This window comes from Denticeps clupeoides, chromosome 16, assembly GCF_900700375.1.
Source record: "Denticeps clupeoides chromosome 16, fDenClu1.1, whole genome shotgun sequence".
NCBI lineage: Eukaryota > Metazoa > Chordata > Actinopteri > Clupeiformes > Denticipitidae > Denticeps > Denticeps clupeoides.
The window spans coordinates 16100391-16128206 of NC_041722.1; the positions used below are offsets into that span (position 1 = coordinate 16100391).

The 27816-nt window shown below is 49.7% G+C and overlaps 1 protein-coding gene across 12 annotated transcripts in view; it reads left to right on the forward strand.

Moving 5' to 3' along the window:
* The window catches only part of sox6 (SRY-box transcription factor 6), a 132102-nt gene that overhangs the window by 24082 nt on the left and 80204 nt on the right, over positions 1-27816 (forward strand). For 3 of the 12 annotated variants that reach the window (XM_028956124.1, XM_028956125.1, XM_028956134.1), the window contains exons 1-3: positions 18082-18284; positions 23878-24133; positions 26737-26950. In XM_028956124.1, coding sequence (XP_028811957.1) covers positions 18208-18284; positions 23878-24133; positions 26737-26950 — 547 coding nt within the window. In that variant the 5' untranslated portion in view covers positions 18082-18207. Of the gene's footprint in view, positions 1-6886; positions 6938-8687; positions 8815-18081; positions 18285-23845; positions 24134-26736; positions 26951-27816 lie in introns of those variants that run through there. The other 9 variants (XM_028956130.1, XM_028956135.1, XM_028956129.1 and 6 more) reach the window with 7 other exon arrangements.

Sequence of the window (27816 nt, forward strand, 5' to 3'; positions counted from 1 at the left end):
CGCTGTTTAACCTGCTGCTCTGTCGGCTCGGTTTAGTCTGAAAAGACCGCGGTGGAGCCGTCGATCATCCGACGCTCGGCGCTCTCCTCCACGCCGGCTCACCTTCCCGCGACCTAACATAGTAGCAACAGGCCTCGTTCACCGGGGGCCGCGACCTCTGCCAATGTTTATTAGATATGTGGCCCTTTTGATGTCCCGACGTGCTTTATTTAATCTCCCAAAGAATAAAACCTAATATAGACTTGGCCGTCTTCCTCAAGGTGCAGACGGCGGCGGGGAGGAAGACGTCCCGCGCTATATACGGCCGTGCACCGCGTCCAGGAGCGAATCATCAATCTCCGCACTTCGCCCGCCGCGCCGAGCAATGCATAACTAAGAGTCCTGTGAAAGGAATTAATGATTTCAACCATGAACTTCTCTCACCAAACGCCATGAATTCTGTCCCGCCCATGATGTGCGCGGGCGAAACCGCGCCGCCGCGTCGAGTGTAGCCGGTTAATTGATCCACAAATTATTTAAAGTTTTGCGAGGCCCACGGGAGTGCTCGGCTCTAATGATGGCCGTTTTCCGAGGAGTTTAGAAACTCTTTCCTCCCACCTCTGCATTGGGGCTGTAATAAGGGAAGAGGATTAATCAGCACTCATCTGAGGCGGGAATGCCACGCCCCTCCCCGGAGGCGGGAATGCCGCGGCCTTCACAATGATTCCAGAACGTGGCATCACGTTCACATATTTCTTCCTGCCATACGAGGAACAAAAAAGGATTAAAAAAAAAATAAAAAATCACACTCACCACATTGTGGAATATTATGGGTTTTTATTTATTTTTATTTATATAATTGTTAAAAATATTTGCATTTAAAAAATTGCCACTGTTACACACTGATACATATTCATATCATTTTTTCAAACTGTGTACTGCACAGCTGACAAAGATTTTTTTAACATGACGAAACCAGGACCATGTGCCCTTCAATATTTGTTTTAAGATGAAACTGGAAACCTTCCTGGGAACTTGTGACAATCAAACATAAATTTCCACGCAAAATAAATCTTAACAACGTACAATTTTTTTTTAGTCTCATTATTGTCCTTACTTTGAAAATATTTGTATGTAACTTTTGCCAATTCCGTAATGGGAAACTTAGAAGTTTCCCGTGGTAGAGATGTGTTTATGTTGGCCTGGGTGCGTGGCGGGCAGAGGCCTCGTGTATCGGAGACACTTGCACAAGCTCGTCTGATCGCACCGCTGATAAAGAGGAAGAGAACACGGGATAATAAAAAAAAAAAACGGCTTCTGTTTGTCTTTTTTTTTCCCTCCGCCGTGTGTGAAAATCACATCACGCCGAAGGTTTAGGTTTCATTCACGAGCCTGCGGCTTAAGTGGCTGCAGTAGCAGTTCGGAGTCAAAAGCAACTTAAACCCAATTGAATTTGTGAGGCGGAAGAAAAAAATGTGCTTCACCGCGGGCAAATCTGCTATTCTTTACCCTATGGCAGGCTGCTTTTTTTTTGTCTCTGTTTGAAAGAAATATATATTTATAGGTTAAACCTGAATTTAAAGCATTTTGGGGGTCTGTGTTCCTCTAAATGTTACCAAATGTGGCCCCTGGTACAAAAAAAATCGCATCGGGGTGAATGCGAAGCGTCCGGCCTGGACAGAGTGTGTAATGCCATTACGTCGCAGCTTCGTTTAATCGCGGCGACGCGCCTGGAAAGTTAAAAACACTGGAAGGAGCCGGGTGTTAGGGTGGAGGTGTTTACCGCGTGATCCAGCTCTGGCACAATTTGCTCTGACTGGACACCTTTGTTTGTTATACAGTATGTACATCATGTTCGAACCGAGTGATAGAAAGGATTCTCAGTGTAGACAGTGTATTTAGCGCGATGCATCGACTATATTGCAAATAGCTGTTAGTAATGCAAATACAATGTTAAAAGCCTATATTGCAATATACATTAAAGCTGGCAATGGTCGCAAGGGTCTAAGACCTGGGATTTTTTTATTGTCCTTCTGAAACTGTAAGACATGGAGGAAAGGAAGTTCTCATAATAAATAATAGATTATATAGTCATTAGTGATTGTAAAGTGAATAAGAAAAGACAACATTAGTACTGAGCTTGACTGGCCCAGATTCCATGTTTTGTGCCATTTCGCAGTATATATAACAGGATAGCAGCTGAAGCGTTGGGGTTCAAGGGCTGGGGCGGGGTAGGTGATTCTGGTTAAATGGTTGGACGTTGCATGGGTCAGGCGGGGCGTCGGCGTCTGGGCAGCATCGCTCCATCTCCGGCTAAGTGGCTGCATCCCTCCATCAAGATGCCTCTAATCTGAGCCCCATTAGCAGGCGCCTGTCATTCAGACACACGGTGTCGGTCTGATTTAAATAAAATGAAATGAAGATAGTTGTTTCTGGTCCCCTGGCTTCACTCATTGCCATAAACATATGCTCCGTGCCCTGCTTCTTCCCATCTTATTTATGACTTTAATTTGTTGTGTGGGCTGCGCTCGAAATCAAATTTAATACAATCCTCCCAGGGACCCTGTCATATAATAACATGGTAATTTCTGTGTATCCTTTTGAAAAATGAGGAAATTAATTCTTCCTGACATGTTCTAATTATTCCAGTGTGAACGGCAAAAAAAAAAAAAACCCAGAAGCCCCCCCCCCACATCGTCGTCGGTGCAAACGGCTGCCGCCGGTCGCCAAGGTGCTAATGCTGACCAGCAGTGCGTTTAATGTGAAACATGAGCAGACACCTTTCAACACACCTTCCTAATGTCGGAGCGCTTCACACAGATTAATTCCCTCCTCATCCGCCAGCTTTGACTCGAGGGGGTTGGGGGTGGGCTATGAGTTGGGACACTAGGCGTTATTAGTTAAAGCGTAGTTGTGTGAAACAGGCCCACCCTGTCTACTCAACTGACGGCTCGCGGACGTGGGGGCCGGGGGGGGCACTGTCAGAAAAAAACGCTATTTCGCACATCCTGCCGCTGAATTTGCGAGGTTTGAAATGCTAATGAAATTAGACTGTCATCAGCCAGTCCTGAACCGGTGATTTTTAATCCCACCGTCAAGCTCTCAGGACGGCTTGGGCGTCACTGCGGCCTTGGGCTCCTGTGGCTCCCGACACTGACCTCTTCATCCAGCCAGACACGTTGATGAAATGGCACGTTTACCCTCCCAGGCGCCTGACATTTACACGTTGCTTGATCTTAGTACAGTACAGCGCAAACTTTTACACCCTTTCACATGAAAAATCGTTAATTTTGCAATTAAGCGGGACGATTCTGTTACGTAATTGTGCCAAACAAGACCAAAATCGTGAACCAAAGATCCATTTGAAGAAGACAGTTTCCCGATATACAGTCTGATCTCATTATGGTATCAGTGCACTTGTACTTAACTTGTACTTAGTCAATAATACATGGGATTTGTTTGAGGACATTTTTGTTCGAAGTGCTAAATAAAGCGTAAAACCCACCAAGGGGTATTTTTACACCCCCCAGTAGTGGAGAGATTCATTTCTTTATTGGGACCGCACACCTTTCCCGGTCCCTTTCCTCCACCGACTCACAGGGACCCTGTCATCATTCTTCCCCTCCTGCGATCATTGATTCATGAATCGCTTGAAATTAAGACACCACAGTTGTTCCCGGGTAATTTTCGGAACGACGGTGCAATTACGAGGCCGTTGCTCGGTTTTATGTTGAAATAAACGCCGGCGCTGCGCAGGGAGAGGGTGTTTGCCCTGCCCCGGGGCCCGGCTCGACCGATACGATTGAGGAAGAATGGGAAGATGTGAATTGGAAGTATTTATAGTCTCTGTGCTGAAAAATCATTAGAAGGAAAACCCAACAAATTAAAACCTCCCACCGGCGCAAACCTCGTGGCCCCGAGCTGCCATTGGGCGGTCAGGTGCCTTGTAGTCGGCAGCGCATATCACGTAATTACACAGGGCGTTTTATTGGCGCATTTCATCACCCCGGTCCCCCATGTGGACATGAGGGGTCAACGGTGGGTCAGCCCCGATTATGCACAATACTGCATAATAACCATTTGTGTTCAAATGAATGTCGGCACGTTCTTTTGCCAATTTCTGCTAGCAATTGCGTGGACGGGAGTATTATAACGTTTGTGATTTTCCCGTTGTTGTTCCGCGTGGAACATTGTGTGACGGCGGAGGGAAAATAAAGCGAGCGCGCGGTGAACCTCTGGGTCGGGTTGAAACCGCGGCGCTGTAATTGATTTGGTGTGTCGAGCGCCCCTCGCTGCGGGGAGAACAGGGAGCTCGGGAACGGTGGCGTCACGCTCGCCCGAGAAGAGGAGCGCTTTGTAGTCTGCGGGCGGCTCGGGGTCCCTGCCCTTCGCCGAGCGGGGAGGCGTTGACACGGTCCGATGTGCTCGGGGGATCATGGGTGCCATCCCGGCGCTGGGCGTCGCCTCCGCGGAAGGCCCCACCTATCCGGGACCGTCCAGAACCCCCACACTCCCCTCCACGTTCTTGTCTTTTGGGGGGAGGTGTGTGCGCGCGTGTGTGTGTGTGTGTGTGTGTGTGTGTGTGTGTGTGGAGTGTTAACTTCCTGCGGCTGATGGAGACGCGGGGAGGCCGCGGCGCATGCCAGCGCCCGCACGGCTGCAGAGGGGAAATTCATTTTCGGCCGTCAATTTGACAGAAAGTTTGGAAGTGTGTGCGAGGGACGTGTGTGGGGTTGTGTTAATCGCTGGCTTGTTGTCCATATGGTTCTGCTTTAATGGGGCACATTTGTTGCAGATGGTGGGAGAGCTGCCTGGCTGGATGGCGGCAGCTTTTGGCAGCAGAGGATTCCTCGAACGAAAGCGCTAGGCTGCCTTGCAACCAAAAGGGAGACGAAACATCGCCCTTGAAATGCATCCCGTCCTTAAACTCAAAATGATTGTGATTTTTTTTTTTTTTTTTTAAACTCTCGCCCCAGGCGCCGCCGCCCCTTCTCGACTCGAGTGTGCAGAGAGGCGCTGCTCCTCTGTCACTTTTTCCTTCCCTCCGACTCCAAAACCACACCGTCGTCCTGGCCGCAGCCCCGTTGTCTCCACCGACCGCACGCAGGAGCCCGGCGAAGGGCGCTGGGCCTGTGTCTTTATCCGCTGCCTGAGACACGGGCCGGTTCGATGGTTTCTGTGTGTGTGTGTGTGTGTGTGTGTGTGTGCGCGTTTTTGACACTCCCTCGATGTCGTGAGGAATCACGCATGGCCGGCTCCTGCAGCGTTTCGACTGCTGTTTTCTCGCATTGTCACCGGTGCGGGGGAGCCGGCCCCGTTCCCGGCGAGAAAACTCTCAGCTCCGGCCCCTCGGGGGCCTCTCGGGCTCCCGAGGCCCCGGAGTGGCCGCTAAGTGGCGGCCGGGCCTGAAAGGCGCGGCGTCCTTGGTCCGCGGATCACTCTTTCCACTCCCTCAGAGGCTTTGTGTCCAAAGTGGCGCCTGAACACCCGGCCGGAGAGATGAGTTCAGGCAGAAGGGAGCGGCGGGGGAAAGAAAGAGCGAAGTGAGGCGGGAGGGAGGGAGGGAGGGAGGGTGGCAAATCGTGCCCGTGTCACAAAAAGCGAAAGCATTTAGGGCCGAGCCTCCGGCTGTCTGGGGCTGTGTGTTATTTATGAAGACGAGTGCGAGGGAGAGGGCCGGGAAGCGGGGGAAAACACTAATTAGTTCCAGCACTTTCTGCAGCGCCGCTACCGAGCTGTGCATTCAGGAGCGCGCGGACGTTTGATGCCGGCGCGTCGTCGTGTGACGCTCTGATGCCACTCTGATGCCACTCCGCCAGCGATTTGTCATAATTAACTGTGACGAAGTCGGACTGTGAGTCCTGTTTGTCAGTTTAAGCCAGATGTCGGCCATTGATAGGTGCTGCTTGCACTTCGATAATTCACTCAGGCTTTTATCGTGTGAAAAGTGGTAAATTGCACCGCCGCATGCTGTGCAATGCTGTAACGCACGCATGTTCATTGCAACATTGCATGCAGTTCGAGCTGCCTTTGCCCAAATCAGGCATGCGGTTTTTTGGGGCGGTAGCTAGTTGGTCTTACATACCATATGGAATAAAAAAAACACAATATTCAACACCGCAGGGGACCAAATCAGCAAAGTTTGTGATATTTGATCATAATTCTGCAGTTTCTGCTATTTGATCATTAGCTCTTCTTTCTTTCTTTCTTTTTTTTTTTTTTAATCTCTCAGTAGATTGTGTTCAGAATCCTCATTTCTGATTGGTCGTTAACGATGCATTATCACCTTTCAGAGTTAATGATCCAGCCATAAGGGGACTGAACCGTCTATGTAACCATAGTAACGAGCTGAAGCAGCAGTAGGTGTGGGTATACGGTAGCGTACTTCAACCAGGGCCTCATTGTGGATTTACATTGGCTGTATATTATTGGGTGTCCCTCTATTGTCTGTCTGGGGAAGAGGGGGGTAAAGAAGAGTGGATTTTTCCAAAACACGCTCTGGAGGGCTGGGGTGACATTTCGGAATGACCTGCCATTGCCCCTTGTCCCCTCGTCCCTTCTTCACTGGGTGTTTTTCAGTGCCGGGGGGGTTGCTTCCAGAAGCCAATGTGGCCCCCGCCACACATGGGCAGCAGCTGGACCACCGGGCACCTCCCGGGCTCCGCAACGAGCCGCAGGGAGGGGCCGCTCCCGATCCGGTAATAACAGCGTAGCATCAGATCAGCCCTTTAAACCGCCGCACCAGCGGCCGCTCTTCCGAACGGGGACTATATTTAACGTTTTGCAGCGAGGATCTGGTTCCTGTCCCTTCCGGCAGTAAACCTGTGTGCGGCGTGTGTTTGTGTGTGTTTTTATGTGCCTGAGTGTGTGTTGTTTAAATTGGTTCTCTGTGTATTTCTCCTACCAGAACCCCAAATGCTGACATGGAGGGCTTTCTACGTAGCAGCTTTTTAATGAGGTTAGTTACTTTCCATTGTACCGCAGGGGGTCAGGGGTCAAACTCATCTGTCCTATCACAGCAACCAGCATTCCCACAAGTGTGTGTGTGTGTGTGTGTGTGTGTGTGCATGTGTTTTATGTGCAAGTGTGAGTGTAAGTGTACGCCCTACGACTGTGTACTGTGAGTCCCGGCATGCCGGCAGTGCTTACACCCCCAGTCACTCCGATTTGGACCACGGGCGGAGGGCTCCGACTCCGCCCTTCTGCATGGGACCCCCCCCCCCCCCCCCCCCCGTGTGTCTTCTCCCGACGCGCGCCGCCCCCCTACAGGTCGGGCCGGGCCGATTTAGCCGCTTCCTGTTTCCTTGTTTGTGTTGGTTCGCTCGAGCGCAAAGTCGAAAGTGACTCAGGATGCCATTTTCTCAGCTCCCTCCTGCTCCACCCGTGACTTTAATTAAGAATTTGTGCTGTAAATAGTGCTGGTTGCGTTCGCCATTGACTCTCCTTGCGAACCGGCGCTTCGACGCTCGTGGCGCCCTAATTAGCGATCTCTCATTACAGGCAATGGCAACATCTGCCTTTCAAAGCCGCTGTCGGCCAAACTTTACTAAAGCTAATGAACCCTCTTTGATTTTTTTCTCCTCCTCAAATGGTCATTTATTTGATTAAATTACCAGCGTGTGTTTTTTCGCCCCTTTAAAAACTCTTGGAACCCGGACAAATATAAGGACATTAGAACAAATTTTAGCTCCCTTTTGACCACAAATATGCCATCAATGCTTTTAAATTATGCTCACTTTCACACCGCAATACTTTACCGTCGTTTTGCCGGCCTGGTCGCGGGATTTACATTTTAATTAGCGCGTGGAACACGTGTTCTTGGCCACTGCGCCGCTCCAGCGGAACGTGCTGCGTGCGGCCCTTACAGTGCAGAGACGGGAGATTACGCAGACCCCGCAATCCCCGCAGAAATGAGTTTAAATTCGGCGTTGTCATCTTTACGCTGAGCGGCGTGTAATGTAGCGGGGTCTTTATGAGCCGCGCGGGGGGATTACTGCCAGCACGCTGCCTTCCCCTGCCACTAAAGCCACTTGTTGAGGGAAGCCCAGTTATACGGATAGAAACGGGTTCCGGATCCGGACCGTAATATGACTGCAATGTTTTCGGAAATAATTTGTGTGCAAAACTTCCCATCACCATATCAAACCTGCCAAGTAAATGTACTAAACACACAACTTATTTGACTCAGTTTGGACCCATGTAGGCTAAAAAATGATTATACAATATTGATTTAAGCGTTTATACTGTTTGCATGCCATTCTGTAAGGAAAAAAACGTGGCTTATTGATAATAAATTCAAGGGTCGGGCCCTGAACAAGCGAACACGGCGACAGCGCTGTGATTAACCAGGGCAAACATATTGTTTCGACCCCTAAGCCACATCCTTCTGTCAGCGTCATGAGATCCCTGGCGGAGGTGGGGGCAGGGGAGGCGTCGACAATCAGGCCGAGATTAAAGGCCGGCTTTGCCCTTTTGCTTAGCTGGAGCTCACTGTGTCCTGGTGGGCGAGAGAAAGAGCCAGAAAGAGAGAGAGAGAGAGAGAGAGAGAGAGATGGTGCGAGGTCTTTAGCATCATTTATTAGCCTGCTCTGCATCGACTGAGGAACCTCCGTCAAGTACAATTACTCTGCACACAATACCGGTATTCTTTCTGCATAATTCCCAGTTAGCACAGATTCTTTTTTTTTTTTTTTTTCCCGCTACAGATGAGTGAAGCTGAACACACTGAGCAATGTGCAGCTGTCCGACGGGACGCTTCTCAATCGGCTAGAAAAAAAAACCGAATCATCCCGCCGTACCCCGCGATGAGTCAGTGCTTTTGTTATGAGTCGATAGGTAGGTGTCGTGTGCGTGTGTGTGTGCGAGCGAGTGTGAAAAAAAAAATTCTTCTTCGCACTTGTAAGCTTCTGCCGTTGTCATTTTGAAAGACACCGGAGGGAAAAGGGGGAAGTGGTGCGCTTTCACACGTCTAGTAAGAACGGCGACAGTTTGTTTGGAAGGCGCAGTTCACCTTTGCACGCCGCTGCCGCTTCCACAACACGGGCCTTTGCTCGTGTTTTATTGAAAGCTCGCGTGTTATATTAATGTTTTTTTTTATTTTATTTTATTGCCGGCGTCGAGACAAACCTCCACAGCAGAAGTATGTACGATTGACGGGGGTTTGAAGTAGCGAGATGCAAATTGGATGAACGTGACGGGGCGAGAGTTTAAAGACAGGAAGAGAGTGATGGTTGTAGGGGAGAGGGGTAGAGAGACAATAGCAGAGTGCAGAGCGAGAGAGCAGACCCTGCCTTAATTTTCTCTTACTCTCTGAGTAGAAAAGCTGAACCTGATTCAGATTTATTCAGCCTGGTTGGAGTTCACCTCCAGTTATTTACATTTACAGCATTTACTTATCCAGAGCGACTTACAATCAGTAGTTACAGGGACAGTCCCCCCCCTGGAGCAACTCAGGGTTAAGTGTCTTGCTCAGGGACACAGTGGTAGTAAGGGGGATTTCAACCTGGGTTTTCTGGTTCATAGGCGAGTGTGTTACCCACTAGGCTACTACCACACCTACACCTATTAGTTTGTTTGCCCCAATTTAGAGACATATCAAGCCGGATTCTAGAGTTCTTGCTCATGCCGTGACTGTGTCAGGGTCTACCATTACCCTATTAAAGGAGCTCTGTGAAATGAACCGGATCTCCTCTCTGGGCCACCTCCACCCAAGCGGCGTCCCGGTGCGGCTTCACCCCTCTCGCCGCGTGAGCGCAGCGGCCTAACGCAGCCGGCTGCCCATTTCTGCCGAGAAAGAAAAGAAGAAAGAGAGAAAGGACGAGTGAGAGGGTTGGAGTGAAAGGCCTCCCCCTCCCCTCGGAAAAAAAGAAAAAAGAAAAGGCCAGACAGTTGTCTTCATCCAGTCCCCTTTTGAGCAAATCAGCGGTCTATCAAGGACCTTCTATGCAGACAATTCAGCAAAGGCCCTGCATGGCAGCAAAGACCAATCATTATGGGGGCCATTCTTTGGCGCTTTATTTTTCAAGTCGCACGACAATAGGTTGTTGATTGTGTGGACAACACCGGAACAATTACGCTCTCTGTTTTGGTGTCAGGGCAGCATTTTTATGTCTGATCCTCAATAATGGCCTCATTATCGTTATTCTTAGTCCCGGCCTGAAGAGCGGGAATAGTCGCCCGCGGTACGTCATTATTTTGCAAATTTCGATTAGCTCATCATGTTGTCTGTGCGACTCGAATGGCGGCTAATTACGGCCGGAGTGCCGCGCCGCCGCACCTCCGGCTCCGGAGTTAAAAGGTGGCACTTGGTTGGCCAATAATACAGAGAAAGGTGGTAAAAAGAAGGATTAGAGCTATTGCCATAGTAACTCCAACTTCCATCTGCGGGGGAACAATGGACTTGTGTTCCTGCACCACCTTGGTATATATAAAAAAAAAAAAAAAAAGCGAGAGAAAGGGAGAGCCGGGGCTCTGAAAGGACAAGACCCCCTTTTTAACAACAAAGTCGAATCCCGGTCTAATAGGCCCTTTGGTGCGAGTTGTTAGCCGAAACTGCCGGGGAATCGCGCGATGAGGGGGTCAACGCACCGGCCAAGGACGGCCAAAGGTCGCCGTCCTCCTTTTTACAATAGCAGTTTGTTTCGCACTTCCACTTGTTTTCGGCCCGGCCGAGACAGACGAGGGCCGTATGGCGGTTCTTTGAAACACGCTGGAGGGGAAGAAGCGTAAAGGCTGGGGGTGGGGGTGGGGGTTTCAGTTCGGCGGCGTGGGGGAACCCCACTTGTTCCTAACCGACTCTGAACAAACACGGAGCAGATTTATGCCGGAGATTTGGAAGAAAAATAACTTTGCCAATTAGACGGAGCTGTCAGACGCTGTCTGGATGTCCTCCAGCCGCCCCCCACCCCTTCGCCTCTGGGCGGAGGGGCGAAAACGCCTTTCTTCACTTCTCTATTCATCTCTGGCACCTCAACACACACACACACACACACCTGGTCCTCCACAACCGATACAAAAGACTTGGTGTCTTCACCTGATTTTTCAGCACTTTTTTTTTATCTCCACCCATATATATGGCAAGTGATCGCGGTTAAAGCAAGGAAATACTTTTATAAAAATGTTTTATTTCCTTTGAGACGCCAGCGCTCTTCTTTCAGCTGCATTAACCTTGAGACGCAGTCGCGTAATTACTGTGGACGGGGTAAATTTTAAGTTCTTTTTTAAAAAAATGCAAACAAGCAGCGAGAAAAAGGAACCCAGGACCCGTTCAGGGCCAGCATGGTCCGTCTGAAGTGCTTGCTGACTGTGATCTATGGTCCCGCTGGATGTGCGGCCCCCCTTTATTTTACCTCCCTTATTGCAGCTGGAATATATCCGCTCATATTAAGCTAATTTATGGTGCGGGCCGGCGGAACAGCGATTCGGGTTAATGAATTTGGCATTACTAATTAACTGTTATTGAGCGCTGAGGATGTATCCAGCAGATGGGAGGAGACGTATCCCACACCGTGCCGTAGCTGCAGATGTTACCTGCTCAGATTCTTCATCAGCCGTTTGTGGGCCTTGGACTTAAAAAAAACGTAAAAAAAAATCTGGGCAGGACGAGAGGAGAGGACATCCGTCATTCCTGACGCTAAGAAATAGAACTCAAATCATAGAACGTGTGGGTCCAATAAGCATGATGTGATTTATTTTATTGCCAGTTTTTGCCCAGTTAAACTATCCACCCTCATAACGTACTCACGATCAGACACGCAGGTGCCATCCCGGCGCAGAAAACAGAAGGTGACGGTATAAATATTAAAAAAATTCAATTGACCGTCAATCATGTCACATCATTGAAAAGCAGCGTTAGGGTCACTGAACAGACAGGGTGGTAGTAGCCTAGCGGGTAACACACTCGCCTGTGAAACAGAAGACCCAGGATCAAATCCCACTTACTACCATTGTGTCCCCGAGCAAGACACTTAACTGTAAGTTGCTCCAGGGGGGGGACTGTCCCTGTAACTACTGATTGTAAGTTGCTCTGGACAAGGGCGTCTGATAGGAACTCTGGAATTCTGGGAAGCATTTGGGCCCTGTTAGCCTGGCAGTCATCGCTCTCTCTCGTTTTCCCAACTCTCTTTTTCACCCGCCCTCGCCATCTTTCTGTCTCTTCCCCCCATTTCCCTTGTTCCTGTCCTCGTTCACACTTCAGCCTGAAGTACTTCCTCCCATTTCCTCCCTGTCTCTCTCTCTCTCTCTCTCTCTCTCTCCCCAAGGCTGACGCTCTCACGGTGAGCCAAGCCTTTCAATTTAGATTTCAATTATCATGTTAGTTTTGTGATTAGACTTCTGTCCTCCAGGAATCAGACCCCCCCCCCCCAACCCCCCTCTCCCTTCCCTCCCCCTCTTCCCCCCGCAATCAGATAGGATCTGATGAATTGCGCGCGTAATTGCGGAAGTTATTGAATATGCAGATCGCTGATGACTCTCGGCGAGCTGTTCTTAGTGCATTAACTCTAACTGTTTGCAACAAGAGGGGCCCGGTGAGGAGAGCCACTCGGCTAATGAGAGCGAGGGCCAGTGGATGCCATTAGTCAGGGATAATAGCAGCCGCGAAAGGGAGGGGAACTCAATTAAAAATCACACAGTCACATTACGGACCCGCTTGTTTCTTACTCGGTGTGTGTGTGAGTGTGTGTGTGTGGGGGGGGGTGCTTGCAGATGCTGCAGCTGTCTCTCAGAGTGGGTGGAGCTCAGAGGGAGAGAGTGACCGCACTGTGCTCGCGCCCCACCTTTCACACGCCCGCCCACCTCACGTCGTTCCTGTACGTCGTGGGTGAGGTTATGTGATTTTGATCGGCAATACCTGATAAACGCCGAATAGCATGCTAGAGTCGCTGGCAACATACGACCAATGAGAGCACAGCGTACAGGGTCACAGAAAGGGGCGCTTCTAGCATATCTTCTCCTGACAGAACAGTGTGTTGGAGACCAGGCAGACCAGTTGGAGGTGAAAGGTCATGTGATGTGAACCCTTGTGACCAGAAAGTGTGAACTGTACGGTTGGGCTTGTCGGTCTTCAGGGGAAGAGGGAAGGTGGCACTGGTGACATTTTTATTCTTTGCTAACGTGGTGCGGAAAGGCGCCCGGGGGGCTGCACATATTCACCCCGCTTTCAGCCGCGGTGTTTCAGCCGCCCACAACGACACAATCGCTCCCCTTCTCCTCCGCGAACTGGTCCAGAAACCTGCCCGGTTCCTGGACTGCCACCGCGGTGACGCGTCTCAGGGAATTTCAGTGGCCATGGAATTCCGGCCCTCCGCCGAACCTCCCAGCCACAGCGTTCCTGACTGCATCCCCGCCCTGCTCGCCGTAATCCAACAACGCGCTCACTAAACGCCGCGCTTGTCTTACAAACCCCGGGAAGTTTTTCTCCCGGTAACACGCTGCTCGGCATTGTATCCCTCTAAACGTCTGGCTGTTAAATATTTACGCTGGAACTGTTGACGGCGGAGTTAAAGAGGGGCGGCCATCTGCTGCCATTACGCATTCATATCGCTGAATAAAACGCCTTGTTTGCTCGCTCTTTAAAAGCACGCCACGTTTATCAATTATATAAGTCGCAGCGCTAGTGGCGGTGGTGGCGTCGGGATCATGAAAGAAACATCCAGAACAGCCGTAAAGAAAGTTTGGTCTCCCGGCGTCGGATGGGCAGACGAGGGCCATGAAACGGTAATCAAAGCCGCCGACTGAATTGTGCTCTGCACAGTGCGGCATCTGCAGCGCTGAGTTATTTATCTCCTCCACGTTGGATGGTTTTCGTACAAAAAACGAAACGAAACAAATGCATTCGTATAACATTCATTTCATTGGTAAAATAATCATTATAATAGCAATTCACCCTTGTTTGTAGACGATGCGTGATTCCAGTCAAACAACGTGAACATTTACATTTACATTTACATCATTTACCAGACGCCCTTATCCAGAGCGACTTACAATCAGTAGTTACAGGGACAGTCCCCCCCTGGAGCCACTTAGGGTTAAGTGTCTTGCTCAGGGACACAATGGTAGTAAGTGGGATTCGAACCCGGGTCTTCTGGTTCATAGGCGAGTGTGTTACCAACTAGCCTACTACCATCCGAACGTTTAATTCGTTTCAGATAAAGGAGTGTTTGCCCTTCGGTGCGTTCGGTGTTGTGTAAGAACGTGAAAGGGGTCAGATGGAGTCCGACCTGAGACTTGTCTTACTGTCTTAAAGGGACAGTAAATGCTTAAATAAACGCTCAGACTCACAGTATCTCTGGCATCTGCCATTGTATCTGCCGGAATCTGCCGTCTCTTTAGGAGACCTAGGCCGTGGCGTGGGCGGTGCTTTGCGAACTTTTGTGGGGCTGATGCCGCAGGTGACGGTGGCAGCCCGGCAGCAGGGATTAACTTGTGACCCCCTTTCTGGAGCACAAAGCGAACGGTGTCAGAGGTTGTGTGTGTGTGTGTGTGTGTGTGTCGGTCAGCTTAGCGCAGGAAGGCTTTAGCGCCCCGGACCCGTGGCCACTGTACCGGCTCCATATATATTATTAGGTTAATAGGATCGGACTTGTTTATACCAACTGTTAGCTTAGTGGCAGGTCATGAAGGCGGCTTAAACTTGGTTAATAGGCTTTTATTTCCTTCTTCTTCTCCCCCTGCAATGTAGCGGACTGTCAACACACACACACACACAACACACACACACACTCTGGTGCGACCTGCGATGGCGGAGCATTCGTGCTGGCCATGGTCCTGCAGTGTTTGAGCACCTTGATAAGTCGCGCGTTGCGAAAGGCGACCTTTGTCAGCCGGGGCTATTGTTTGCCGACCGGTTGGCCACTTTGCGGGCTGTGAAAGACACATCTGCTCAGATGGAGGAGAGGGGGAGAGAAAGTGAAGAGAGGAGAAACACACACACACACACACACACACACACTGCACAAATATTTGTCTGGCCTTCACCAGCCATTTTCTCTCGTCTGTTTGCTTTGGTTATTTAAGTCTATTTGAGTCGACCAGAGACAATGTTACCAGAGACCATGACACTGTCCTCTGTTCTTTTTTCCAATAATGCACCTTGTCGAGCGCGCCGCGTCCTTTTTTTCCCCGTTTATCAAAGTCTTAAATCTGTCACGCTGCAGTTTTTCGATATTGATTTTCTATTTAATAACAGCTAGTGTATTACATGACCCGAACAGAATTAGGTAATGGCCATTATTTTCGCGAAAACCGTGGCGCTCTCATTGTTTGCTCTTTGGCAGCGGCGGGGCTTGTAAGGTTCCCTCAAAGGCCCTCTGGAACGGTCCACCTCCAGCCGAAGCTCCTGTTTGTTTAATATGCTTTTGATTGATTTAGCGATCAAGGCCCCAAATCTGACCGCGGCGACTGCAGCCGGGAAAAAAACAAAGGCGCTCTTTGTGTTGGCGCACGGGAGGGCCAAATGGTGGGGCCGTTTGAGATTACGTGATTATTTCATATTGGGCTCCTCCAACCTCCCCTTCACGACTGTGGTACACGGGGTGGGTGGGGGGTGGGGGGGCTGCGGTGTTTTGGGGCGACCACAACAGAGCCCCCCGAGACGCGACCAGAATGGCGTGGACGGCGGCCAGAGGCGGACGGGGGGGGGGGGAAGAACGACCTCGTCACACACTTGTGGCTTTTTAAGAAAGCAATTTAGTAAATGATTTCATCCTGAGACCTTGTCATGATGCATGCGCCCGCACCGCGAGTGCCAGGAAAAACAAACAGATAAATAAAGGACAGGAGACGGCGGCGGGTGGAACAAAGGGGGGGGGGGGGGGGGGACCTGACGGAGGTGTTACGGGCCGGGCTGCCTCTCGTTTCAAATATTTTCCACTTTGTCGAGAACATTTCCGAGAGGTTAGTGTGCCTTTTCATCCGGACGACAGGCCCGGATGGTTAACAACAGGCGGGTGAGACATTTTCTGTACCGGTCAGCGTCTAAACCTGACCGCTTCTTTCTTTCTTTCTTTCTTTCTTTCCTTCATCCTTCCTTCCTTTCTTTCTCGTTCCCACCCGACCGTGTCTGTCAGCTTCCTGGTTTTATTAGAGGCCCGAGCAAAAAAAGCCAGCCTTGCGTTGCTGGAACAAGGCTTCTGCATGTCTCATGTGAGCCAAATTTTGGGGCAATTACTTACATCAGCGGCCGAGAGGTCCCCCCCGCCCTCCGTCTCCCGCCCTTTCCCTCCGCCTCCTGTCCCGTGTCAATCTCCACGGCAACTTTTTAACAGACGCGGGTCTGTTAACCCACCACTTCATTTTATTTTTTCTTATTCGGACCCTCTTCCCCCGACCGGGCTGTCACTTCTCCACACGCCGTCGACCGCGCTTTCCACACGACGGTGGCAAACGCATCGCTCCTCGGTGCTGGGAATTGGCAATCAGTGTCAGTTTTTCTGACATAATAGGGCTTAATCATAAATCTGTGAGGTGTGGCCCGTGGCAGCCCCTCAGCTCATTTTTTTATTAAAAAAAGAAAAAGAAACATAGCCTCATCCGGGTGGAGCGAACGAACGAACTGTACCCCCCTTCCGATTTTCCCACTGACGCGTCGCCACGAACCCCCTCTCCTCTTCCTCCTCTTTCCCATCATCCTCCTCTCCCCTAAGAAGAGTCAAAAGACGGAGGCAGCGCTGTGGTGCCCGGCATCCTTGCCAGTTCAGACAAAGGCGAAAAGAACGAGGGGGGGTGCTGGGGGGGGGAATAAGGGGCGGGGCCTGCGGTAAGTAACGTCGTGTTGTCCGCCCAGCCCCGAGAATAGCGCGGCTTAATCAGCGCAGCGCTGAAGGTAATTTCCTCCCGCTTCCCTCGCCTCAACGCAGTCCATTTATGAGATGCGAATGCGAAAGAGGAGGGGAGGAGGAAACAAAAACTCCTTTTCTTCTCGTTCCGACTGCTGCAAACTTTCCAATTCGGGTGACAGGCGCTGGCGGGCGCTTCCCTATTTTGGGAAAAAAAGAGAAAGGAAGAAAAAGAAAGAAAGGAATTAGGAGAAAACAGGCCACTGTGCGCTGACATTCCAGATGTCCAATGCGGTGGCTGCACCAGCTCGACTCTTTTTTTTTTTCTTCTGGCCACCGGCTGCCAACGATGACCTCATGAGGGCCCGTCTGAGGACTGAGGGCGCTCAGTTCTCCCGCCGCTCGCCATTATGGCCTCTTCCTTTCACAATCCGCCGAGTGACTCCGCTGTCCCCCGGCTCCCCGCCTTCGGCCCGTCCGCGTAAATTTACTCCTCCATAATTAGCCATTGTTCCCACTTTTGGACGAGTCGGCCATTCGAGTCTCTCACTCCAGGGCCCGCTGTCTTTTATCCCTCTCCTCTCCTGACCCCGCCTCCTGCTTATATTCTCATTGTATCTCTCCTCTGAAACGGAGGAAAAAAAAACCTGTCACCCGCCTTCCTCCGCCCGCCTCCCCAGTGCCAGCTTCTCCTCAGCGCCCGAGACCCCGAGAGCGTCAGAAAAGGCCCGAGTGGCGAGGTTGTTTACGGACCCTGTTCTATAAAAAGGCTCCGCCCACCCCCGCCAACACCACATTTCATCTGTCAGAGCTCATCCAACAGTGCTTGGTTATTTTTTTTTTTATGAAAAAAAAAAAAGACCCAGGTTTCACGGGCAGGAGAATTCGCTATTATATCTTCCTGCCAAATTCCGATCTCTGTTTTCCTTCCCCCTGCGCTCACAAAGGGCTCATAACTTACTGTCAACCGTGGGGCCAACCACAAAGCCCCACTGTAGCTCAGCAAACAGGCAGAGCCGGCCGACGGTGGGACCGGCTGTAAAGTTTGCTTAACTGCAGTGGCAGTGACAGAAGGCACTTTGGGAACGGCGTCCCCCCAGAAGGCCCGGAGCTCCTCGCCGCACTCGAAGAGGGAAACCAGAGTGAGCGGGAGAGTGAGAGTGTGTGAGAGAGAGAGAGAGAGAGGGAGGGAGAGGGAGGGAAGGAAGAGGGGGGGGAGAAAAAAAAAAACTGAACGGCTCTATTCTTGTCTGTGAATGCGCTCGGCGACTCGGTGTGCGTGTGTGTTTAAGGCAGAGCGCCGCGCCGAGCGGCAGACTCTCCGGCAGCGGCGTGCGTGCGCGCGTGTGTCTCTCCGCTCCTCGCCGGCTCCTGTTGGATGAGTGTGTGTGTGTCGAGCGGCAGCGTGCTGAGACCACGCGCTCCCGGCGCTCCGTGGATCTGAGGGGGTGGCATGCCATCCAGCTCCGAAGCCGCCAGCCGCGGGTACCGAAGAGGGACGGCGGCCTTGCCGCCCAATCACCTCCCAGCGTGAGTGTTTATTGACCTCTGGAGCGCTCTCACCGAGCGAGTGTGTGTGTGTGTGTGTGTGTGTGTGAGAGAGAGAGTCTCAGCTCGTAAGTGTTTGTTAAAGTGAAACTCTCCAAACAGGATATTATTTCTAGTAATTTACTGGGCCGAGTAATTATCCGCAATCCGGCTCGTATCTAAAGGGCCCTTCCGAGGTGGCGGGTGCCGTTCTTTTTTCCCCCGAGTGCGGCACTTTTAAACAGCGCTCGAAAGCCCCGGCTTTTTAACCGAATTACCGTCATGGAGGGGAGGGGTGGGGCGGGAAGAAGAAGAAGAAGAAGAAGAAGAAGTGGAGTCGTAATTGAGTTGACGTTCCGAGGGGGCAAGGTCAACATTTATGGATGAACAATTTAAACAAATTAATTTGGACAACTTTCAAGGTGGCTTATCGGGGTTTATGCCGCTCACTCGAGCCATTTGACATATTTTAATGTCATTAGCCCTGATTGCTTTGTCCACTCTACTCCCCGTGCATTAAATCAACCCCCCCAACTTATTAAATATTAGGACAGTATTCACTGAGACCAAGGCTGCATTTGTCTTCCTTGCGAATTTCCTCTTGTTCCGCCTTAATTTTCCCCGGGAAGTGCTAAGTGTGGGAATAAGGAGTCGCTCTCTATTGATTTTCATTTACTCGGGCCCCGCGTAGGCAGTTGGCAGCGACGGGCCGCTGTGCGGTGGGGTAGCGTGTCGAGCGGAACGGGGGTGGGGCCGCCTGACTCCTCGGTGGGATCTACAATGCAAAGCGATAATTTAATTGTGTTAAACGTCTTGGGGCTCCGCGCGGTAATTTTTTTTTTTGTTGATTCTGTTAGCACTCAGGTAGCAGGGCCTCATTATGCTGGGTGAGGACCCAGAGGAAGACAACCCTGCCCCCTCCCCGTCCTCACCTCTGCTAAATGAGCTTTTGTGTATTAACATGCACACGTATTAATTATCAATATTATATGCTCCCAAGTCTCTTTTTTTTTTTCTAGCCTGATGAGTGTATTTGAAAAAAATTAAATGAAATTCACCTTTCCCCCCTATAAATAAGGAAGACCAAGTGGTCCTGTCACATTGACTCAATGCGGTGAAATTTGAATCAGTGGGAGTGAGCTTTGTTTTTCTTACCTGCTGCTTTTTTGGTCTTTCTTTTTGTTTGTTTTCATAATTTTATTAAAAAATAAATGCTATATTCATTGCATGGTTTTAAAATCATTACGAATACAGAACTCAAGAATCCTTAAGAAGACAGAACCATCGTAAAGAAAACCCCGTCTTTTTTCCCCCCTCCGTGTTGTAATTCGCTGGCCTGCACCAGTTGTGTAAGTTTTTGCTGTAGAAGTGTGTTTTGTTAAACTTGTTCTGACGTTGTTGATTTAACACTGTTCCAATAGATTATTCCCGGTGCACTTTAGCATGCATGGGTTGGCATGTTCTCATGTGCTAAAGCGTGTGTGCGGCGTAACCCATGGAAACCCACGTCTATGAAGCAGCATTTGGCGTTTTTCAGATTTCCCATGGTTAAGTATTTTAACAATGGTCCTCTTGTGCAAATTTTTTATTTAATTTTTTTCTGACAGGGGTTTATTTGATTATTCCTCTGCCTGCCTCCATACACTACATATATTTTTAGCCTGTGCGGTGTTGCTGAGGAGGAAAGAAAAGCAGGATAATATTTTCCTCTTTGACGGACTGGTGTTTTAGCAGGGCTGGGAGTATGATAGTCAGGGTGTGTGTGTGTGTGTGTGTGTGTGTGTGTGTTTAGGGGCTTGGAAGGCTGCAGAGGGGAGTTGGCTGACGGCGCTTGCTGGCTGCCACAGTTCCGCGCTTATTGCCATTGTCTATAAAAGGTCATCAGTGCAAAAGAGCCTGAGAGGCAGCGCTGGTGACGGCGGCGGAGCAGGAAACGGGATATCCACAGACACATGGCCCCAGTCATAAGACCTTTGAGGCAAGGCAGCCGGGCCGGGGCCTCCAACCCTAACCAATTAAACAGAGGTTGTTGCGTGATGAAACCGTATCAGCGACAACAATTCATGACTCAAAGCATTCCGGGCCACATGATCTGCGGCTCCGAGAACTGAACTCCCTAATCCCTATAAATGAAGTGCAATATTGTCAGCTATATATAGGCCTTTTTCTCAGCTAACACCCTCCCGCCCACCGCAGTCTCATGCATATTCGGGGGGGGGGGGGGCGATTTTTTTTTTTCTCCAAATCTCACTATATTTTGCTTACACACTCTGGTGCATTTGTCGACCACTCTGGCCTGTTGGCTGCCCATTGTTGAGGTGTGATCAGGCATGCCGAACGCCATAAAACGCTGCAAATGCTGCGAAAATCCTCATCAGATCCTTATCTTTCTTTGTGTTGGACACACTCATCCAACATCGTGCCTTATTCCATTTTCCTTTCGAGTTAAATGGCGGCGTGCTTGTTTACTGGAGACCCCCGGGTCCCCGGTCCTGGTTGAACAGGTCGTATTTTACACCCTCTATACTGGGGGCGGCAATGACACATGAACCAAGACTGAAATCGCAACCCAAATTCTCCACGGCACACATGTCCCTTACAGACGCGGCCTGATCTGATACTTTACCAGCACAACAAAACTCTTTATTTTTTTTATTCTGTTTTCTATTCTGTTTCAAAAAAAAAAAGAATCTCTGAACTTTTGCTAAACTTGATTGATTGAGCGAATGATTGAGCTATTCGGAAAACACGCGTTTGCTCCACCCCCAAAATAAGTTCAAGTGGATTCGGAGTGTCGTTACACCCCTGCGATACGCTGTGACGCCCGCATCACTCGCCACGTGGAACAATCACCCTACACTCCGTCAAGCACCGGGGCAAGAGGCTTTTCATGCAGGAGACGCGGGCAAAGGGGCGGGAGCTGCTCGTCCGGAGCCACCCTCCCAGCTCTCGTGATGAATTATTAACTCCGACTGACAAATACTGTTACGGTGCACCCCCCCCCCCCCACCCCCCCCCCCCACGAAGAGAAGATCTGTTGCATCTTCTAACAAGATCGCTGTAGACACATGTTACAGGAGGATGGAGCCTCCCCTCTCTCTCCCTCTCTCTCTCTCTCTATCATGCCTCAGCGGTTTGACTGATGGCTGGAGACTGGGCTAAAAGTGCCGGCGAGACTGAATATTTCAGAGGTAAAATAATACCGCTTGATTTACTGTGTCATACAAAAGGAGTGCTTTGTTCCGACGACGGCGGACGTCGCGAGGGCGGCCGCGGCCCTTTGGCTGCATGAATAAAAAATGTGGCGGGATACGCCGCCACGTACGCACCTCCCTGTAGCCTCTCCCAACACACACACACACACCCACACACACACTCACATGCACCCGGAGCTGAACTTTGCTCCGAATTTAGATTTTCAATTGATGCTCCTAATTAGGAGACAGTTTTCCAATTGGATGTAATTGCAGGGAACAATTAATTGGCTGATTAAAACTTTAGTGGCGGGCGACATGCGAGTGCGATTGACAGGCGTGGCCATTGTCCGCTGCGCTTTGGAACATGCGTGTACCTGCCGTCGTCCCAGCATCTCTGCACCCACGTAACGAAGGGTGCGTAAGAGTTCGTAGAGCGAACGCCAGGCGGCTAAAGGGTTCGGCCACGTGTGCGAATGCATGGCACACTCGACCTGAGGCCGATCCAACCTGACAGCGCCGCGGCAATCCGCACATCGAGCCGCGGAGGCCATTCAGCGCGTGAGCAGATTATCCCACCGTTCGGTGTTAAAATAATCTCTCCCGGTGTCAAATTTGTTCCCGACCTCCAACCGAAAACCTGGCAAGCGCCTCCGTTACCCAGCGGCCCCCTGTCTATCTCCCAGCATGCTCGTGGGTTAGAGGAAGGAGCGACCTACAACACCACGTGACCACCGTGTTTGCCATTTAGTTGCTTCGGTGAAGCTCTCTGAAAGGCCACGGTGTGTCACGGCCACACATACTTCTGTTTTTACCAATGGATTCCCAAGTTCGGAGAAAGCAGTCAGACAGGGGAGTGGGGAGGGGCAGGGGAAATGAGGGATTATGGGTAAAAATGCACCGACCCGCTCTCTCTCGGCCCTTCAGATCAATAGGAGCACCATACGATTCTGTTATTAATACCAAGTGCATAATTAGATTAGCTTCCTCTGTATGAAACACATTCAGGGGGACTCAGCGTGAGAGCTTTATTAATTGCAAGAAAGGAGGAATTAGCTGATAAAAAAACTGAAAAACTGCACGAGCCACAAGTTATGCTGTTAAAAAAAAAAAAAAAAAAATCCCATTTACATCGGAATAAACTGCATCACGTTTCTTTTTTTCTTCTTCGCCTTTCAAGCACCTGATATGTCAAGCGCTCTCTTCAGCTGAATACTAATGAAAGTTTGTGACAGATTTGTACATTTCGTCCTTTTCTACAGCGATTAATCCCACATTCTGTAATCAGGATATTTTGCTGGGAGAAATACTGTAAAAAAATAATAATCATAATAATGATTTGCTAATTTGGAGAAAAATTAAAGTCTGCTGCTGGTTTTTAATGCTTTCTGGCTCAATGGCTCCTTTTCATGAATTTGTCATTGGTGTTGGTCATGTTGCGTTTTACCTTTTTTCCCTTGGATAAATTGCTCACACTTTTATTAATATCAATATCTACAAGCCAGACTTCATTACAACCTGAAAGGTGCCAGTGTTTATTCAATTTGTGGGAAATTTACATGATTTCTTTGGCCACATTTGGCTCTGATGCGGCTAAAGCGTTTGATGAAGAGAAGCACAAATTTGCTCCTGTGTGTGTGTGCGCGTGTGTGTGTGTGTGCGCACACTGGTGCTTTAATGAGAGTGTGTTATGTGGTGCGCTAACCCTCTTAGCGCAGTAATCGTGTTGAGGGTGGAGGAGCGGCCCTGCCCCAGGCACCGCTCCAGCCGTAGCTCAACACGTCCATTTACATTAAACAAAGGATTAAGCGGGACCCCTGTGCCCTTAACCCCCCTCAGCCACGCAGATAGCCATTGATAGGATCCTACAAACTTTTGATACGCCTCCAACCCCGGGGTCATCCGGGAACGGCACGCAGGAAAGCGTCCAGCGGCAATGTGCTCGTTGCTCACCAGTTTGGCAAGGATGGCCGAACAGAGTGGCATTGTCTCAATTCCCATTTCCATAAAACTCAGAGCCAGGAATATTCATGTGTGTCTCCGTGTGTGTGTCTACATCGGGCTTGTTTAATGTTCTCATGAAGGGCACTTTTCCCCTCCTCTGTATCCAATTAATCAACTAATTAATAATCTTATAACATTTACAATTACATTTATGGCATTTATCAGATGCCCTTATCCAGAGCGACTTACAATCAGTAGTCACAGGGACAGTCCCCCCCGGAGACACTCAGGGTTAAGTGTCTTGCTCAAGGACACAATGGTAGTACGTAAGATTTGAACCTGGGTCGTCTGGTTCATAGATGAGGGTCTTGCCCACTAGACCACTACCACCATAAGAAGTATATGTCTGATTTTATTGCTCAACAGGTTCTATTTCTCTGTCATTTGTTCTCTTCTAGCAGAATTATGTCTTCCAAGCAAGCCACCTCTCCGTTCGCCTCTGCCCCTGATGGAGAGGACATGATGAGCCAGGACCGGCTGGCCTGGGAAAAGGAGGAAAGTGCCGCTGTCGCCACCTCCGATGGCCTGGCCACACCCCAGCTGCCCCTCCACAACCTGCTGCACAGCAAACCCCACCCCGAGGAGCTCCCGCCAATCAGCAGCGTCCCTTCCGAGGCCGACTGGGACACCCTGGTGTCCGCCCAGGAACACATGGTGAGAGCCCGGCCCTTGTGATGCCATGCGTGTGCATGTCAATATAAGGGTTCAGGTTTCGGGTAATTTGCACTGCGTGGAGAGGGGTTGACCATCCAGTTCTCTGCCACTCATTTTTGTTCTGTTGTGGTTCTCGACACACCTAAATCAGAACTCTGTTTCCCGTCCAATGCGCATCCTTCAACCCATCAAAACCTCAAACTCCCACAAAGAACCCATATGAACCCCCTGTGGAGTAAAAAGAGTCTTCAAGGCCCCAAAACATTGATGCAGCATAATTAGCATCCAAAAAGTGCCGTGACTCCTAGTACTTGGGAGCTGTGGGGTGTAGTGGTTCCCTCCAATTTTAAGACCTTAATTCACAGAACACAGAATCACCTCAAAAACTTTCACAAAAAAAAAAAAAGCCTCTGCCTGCAACTCCCCAGCCCAGAGGATTCGCCTCCCAAGGACACTGGCCTAACACAGCCCTGGAACAATCTCAATGAAGACTTAAGACCTTGCGTTGTGCCAAGCACTTGTCTTTGAAGTTCTAAGCCCTCGCAAGTGTCTGGAGATCCTCCCCTATAAAGGAGCCGGGAGAACAACGTATTGGGTTGCATTTCACGTCAAGCAGATTTTATGAATCTATAAATAGAAGGACAATGTAACAGAGGGAGGGAGGGAAAAGTCCTTGAGAGGGAGTGTGTGTGTGAGCGTATAGGCCAGTTCTCCAGCGGCCCCCGTCTCCCTTTGCTGGAGATCCCGGCAGACCACAGGGCAGTGGGCCCAACGCTGTCCTGACAGCCTCTTATTGTCTCTGGTGAAGTGGGGATTCTCCACACCCGCCGCCCGCTTACCCTTCATGGCTGCATAGCCCCGAAACCCAGCATGCCCTCCCACTCTCTGCAGCCAGGCCTTTTAACCCCCAGACGCTTCAGTCTTCAACTTTAACATAATACCCGGGGCTCACATAACTTCGAGTTGTACAGTATGTGAAGGCTTCAGGAATTAATTACATGGCAAGTCAGCTCCTTCAGGATTTCTCAAGTTTGCAATTGCAACAATTAAACCGTGTTCATTCATATCAACCTTGAAATGAGTGGAATTAGATGAAATGGCAAAGTTAGTCATCATGTGGTTATGTACGTATTGCTTTAGATGACTTGCCATGTTTTAAAATTTAAAAGATTGAAATGCTTTCATGAATATTTCGAATATGAATCCTTTTGCCGACTGGACACATCTTGCACTGGACATACACACTCAGGATTAGCAGGTAGTGCAGATTGTATTTACTACTATAAACAATGCTTATTCTCAGTAATTCTTAATATTATTTAAAACAATCCCCCAAAACAGCCTATGATGTGTGTGTATGTAAGTGATATTATAGGTCTATGAGGCAGGTGCTTGTGGGGCTGAAGCGACCTCGCCTTCCTATTCTTCCTATTTTTTAAATGGATGCATGTGAATGCGTAGCTCACGTAGCTCAGGTGGCCTGCCTTTGCAGACCTTCTGATTGGAGACGCTCTCCATTGGCAAGAACAGAGACGTTTAAAAGGTAATGATCCTAATAGAGAAAGAAAGGAAGAAAATTCTTGGCACAATCAGCGCACATTCTCTTCGTATAATGACTGAAACCTTATGAAAAGTTAATTCTGCTTGTTTGATCTTTCGAGTGCAAATGCTGGAGCTTCATTTGCATATGTTAATTTGACTTGTCATTCGAGTCATGAAGTGTCTCTTTTGTGCTTCAGTGTCAGACAATTCTGTCTGGTCCAATGTTTTGTTAAAAAGTCTTATTTGAAATGATATTTGGTGATTTTTTTTCATTACAAATGAACGTCTGTGTGCTGAATCGCGGTTCCATGTTTAATGAGGTTGTTGTAAGGTGTAGCGAGGGTTGGGTAAACGTGAGGAGAACAGAAAGAGGAGGAGGGCTGGGAACGTTGCCTGGGTTGATTACCTGACTCTATGTCGTTGCCATGCTTATGTGTGGGCTGTGCCCTCCATCTGTGCCAGGAGATTAGCCAGAGTGCCCGTGGGCACCACCCTGGGCCCCAAGGACCTCCACGCAGACTCTCCTGCAGCATGAACTCCCACAGTTTCCAAACCCATCCCCGCCATTCAGGTCCCAGCATTCCGGGTGCTTATGGGGATTAGTGTTCCCCATGCTCCGCATCCCTCTCCATCCCACACCGTTCCTGGCATTCCCGCTCCACCTAGTCCCTGCTTCTCCTCACAGTTATCTTACTGAGCCCATGGGGCGGAGTCAGGGTTCTTTACTGAAGGAGCAGTTGTTCAGGAGGGACTGAAGATTTACAAGGCCCGCGAGGAGCATACAATCCTAATGCCCGGCCTGGAACGTCTGCAGCTCCAGCCACGTCTCCGCTTCAGGAAGTGACCTGCACCGTTCTAGCAGACAGTGATTTCTCGTCCAACCTGCTGAATCACACACACTGCCATGTCCAAGTCAAACATGGCCCAGTGCGACCAATGGGAGGCTTTTGATGGTTTTAAATAATACTGTAGGCTGAAGAGCAGACTCAACACAAACAGGGAAGGAGGACAATTGAAAATGAACTAATCCCGCTTTTCCCCCCTGACTGCTTTTCCAATAGGAATCTGACAGCAATAAAGTATGTTCCCTGTACTCCTCCTTCCGGAATAACTCTACCTCTCCGCACAAGCCAGAGGAGGGGGCCCGGGAGCGTGGAGACCTGCTGAGCACCTCCGCGTTCGGAACGCCAGAGCGCCGCAAAGGAAGCCTGGCCGACGTGGTGGACACCCTGAAACAGAAGAAGCTGGAGGAGATGACAAAGACAGAGCAAGACGGTAGGAGGAGTCACTCTGTGTGTGTGTGTGTGTGTGTGTGTGTGTGTATATGTGTGTGTCTTCCAAGGAAAAGTCCTTTTTTTAGATTCCCATTTGATTAAATTGATAAAAAAAATGTATTCATGAGGATTAAAAAATAATTGTTGATCAACATGTATTTAATTAGACATAGGTAGTAATGCATTTAAAGCCGTATGAAATGTGGATGCAAGGTCCCTACAATTACAAGTCTCAGTGAAGGAGAGGGGGTATAATATGCCTTACTGAGTTGTGTGTGTGTGTGTGTGCAACAGAATAAAGAGTGTTTGGCTGCCCATTTGTGGGTTTGTATGTGAATTGCTGTTTTTTTTTACTGTTCTGTACTTGAACGAGAGCCCTGGAACCATCAGACAGTCATACACACACACACACACACACACACACACACACACACACACATTAATACAGCCATATACCCTGGGTAGACTGACGTGGCCATATTTCTAGTTTGTTCTGAATCTTTTCCAGTGTGACAAAGAGTGGGTGGCACTGCTCGGCTTTAAGTGTGGTCTCCGGGCGATGCCAAGCTAAACTCGCAGGCCATAAAACACACGCCAGCGACCCAGACGCCAGGAACGTTACCTTTTTATTCTTCCACACAGACTTCAGTATTCATCTGCCCCAACAGCCAGTGCCCTGCAGCCAAGACTGCCATGCATTCACGGCTTCTGATGACAAATCAATAAATAAGGGGTGGACCAACCAAACAAAAATTGGACAAGAATTCTACAATATTATTTAGTTTATAATTTAGGTTGTGAGAGTAGTAGTAGTAGTCATGACCACACCCAGCGCCATGGTACATCAAGAGCCAAACCCCCCCCCTG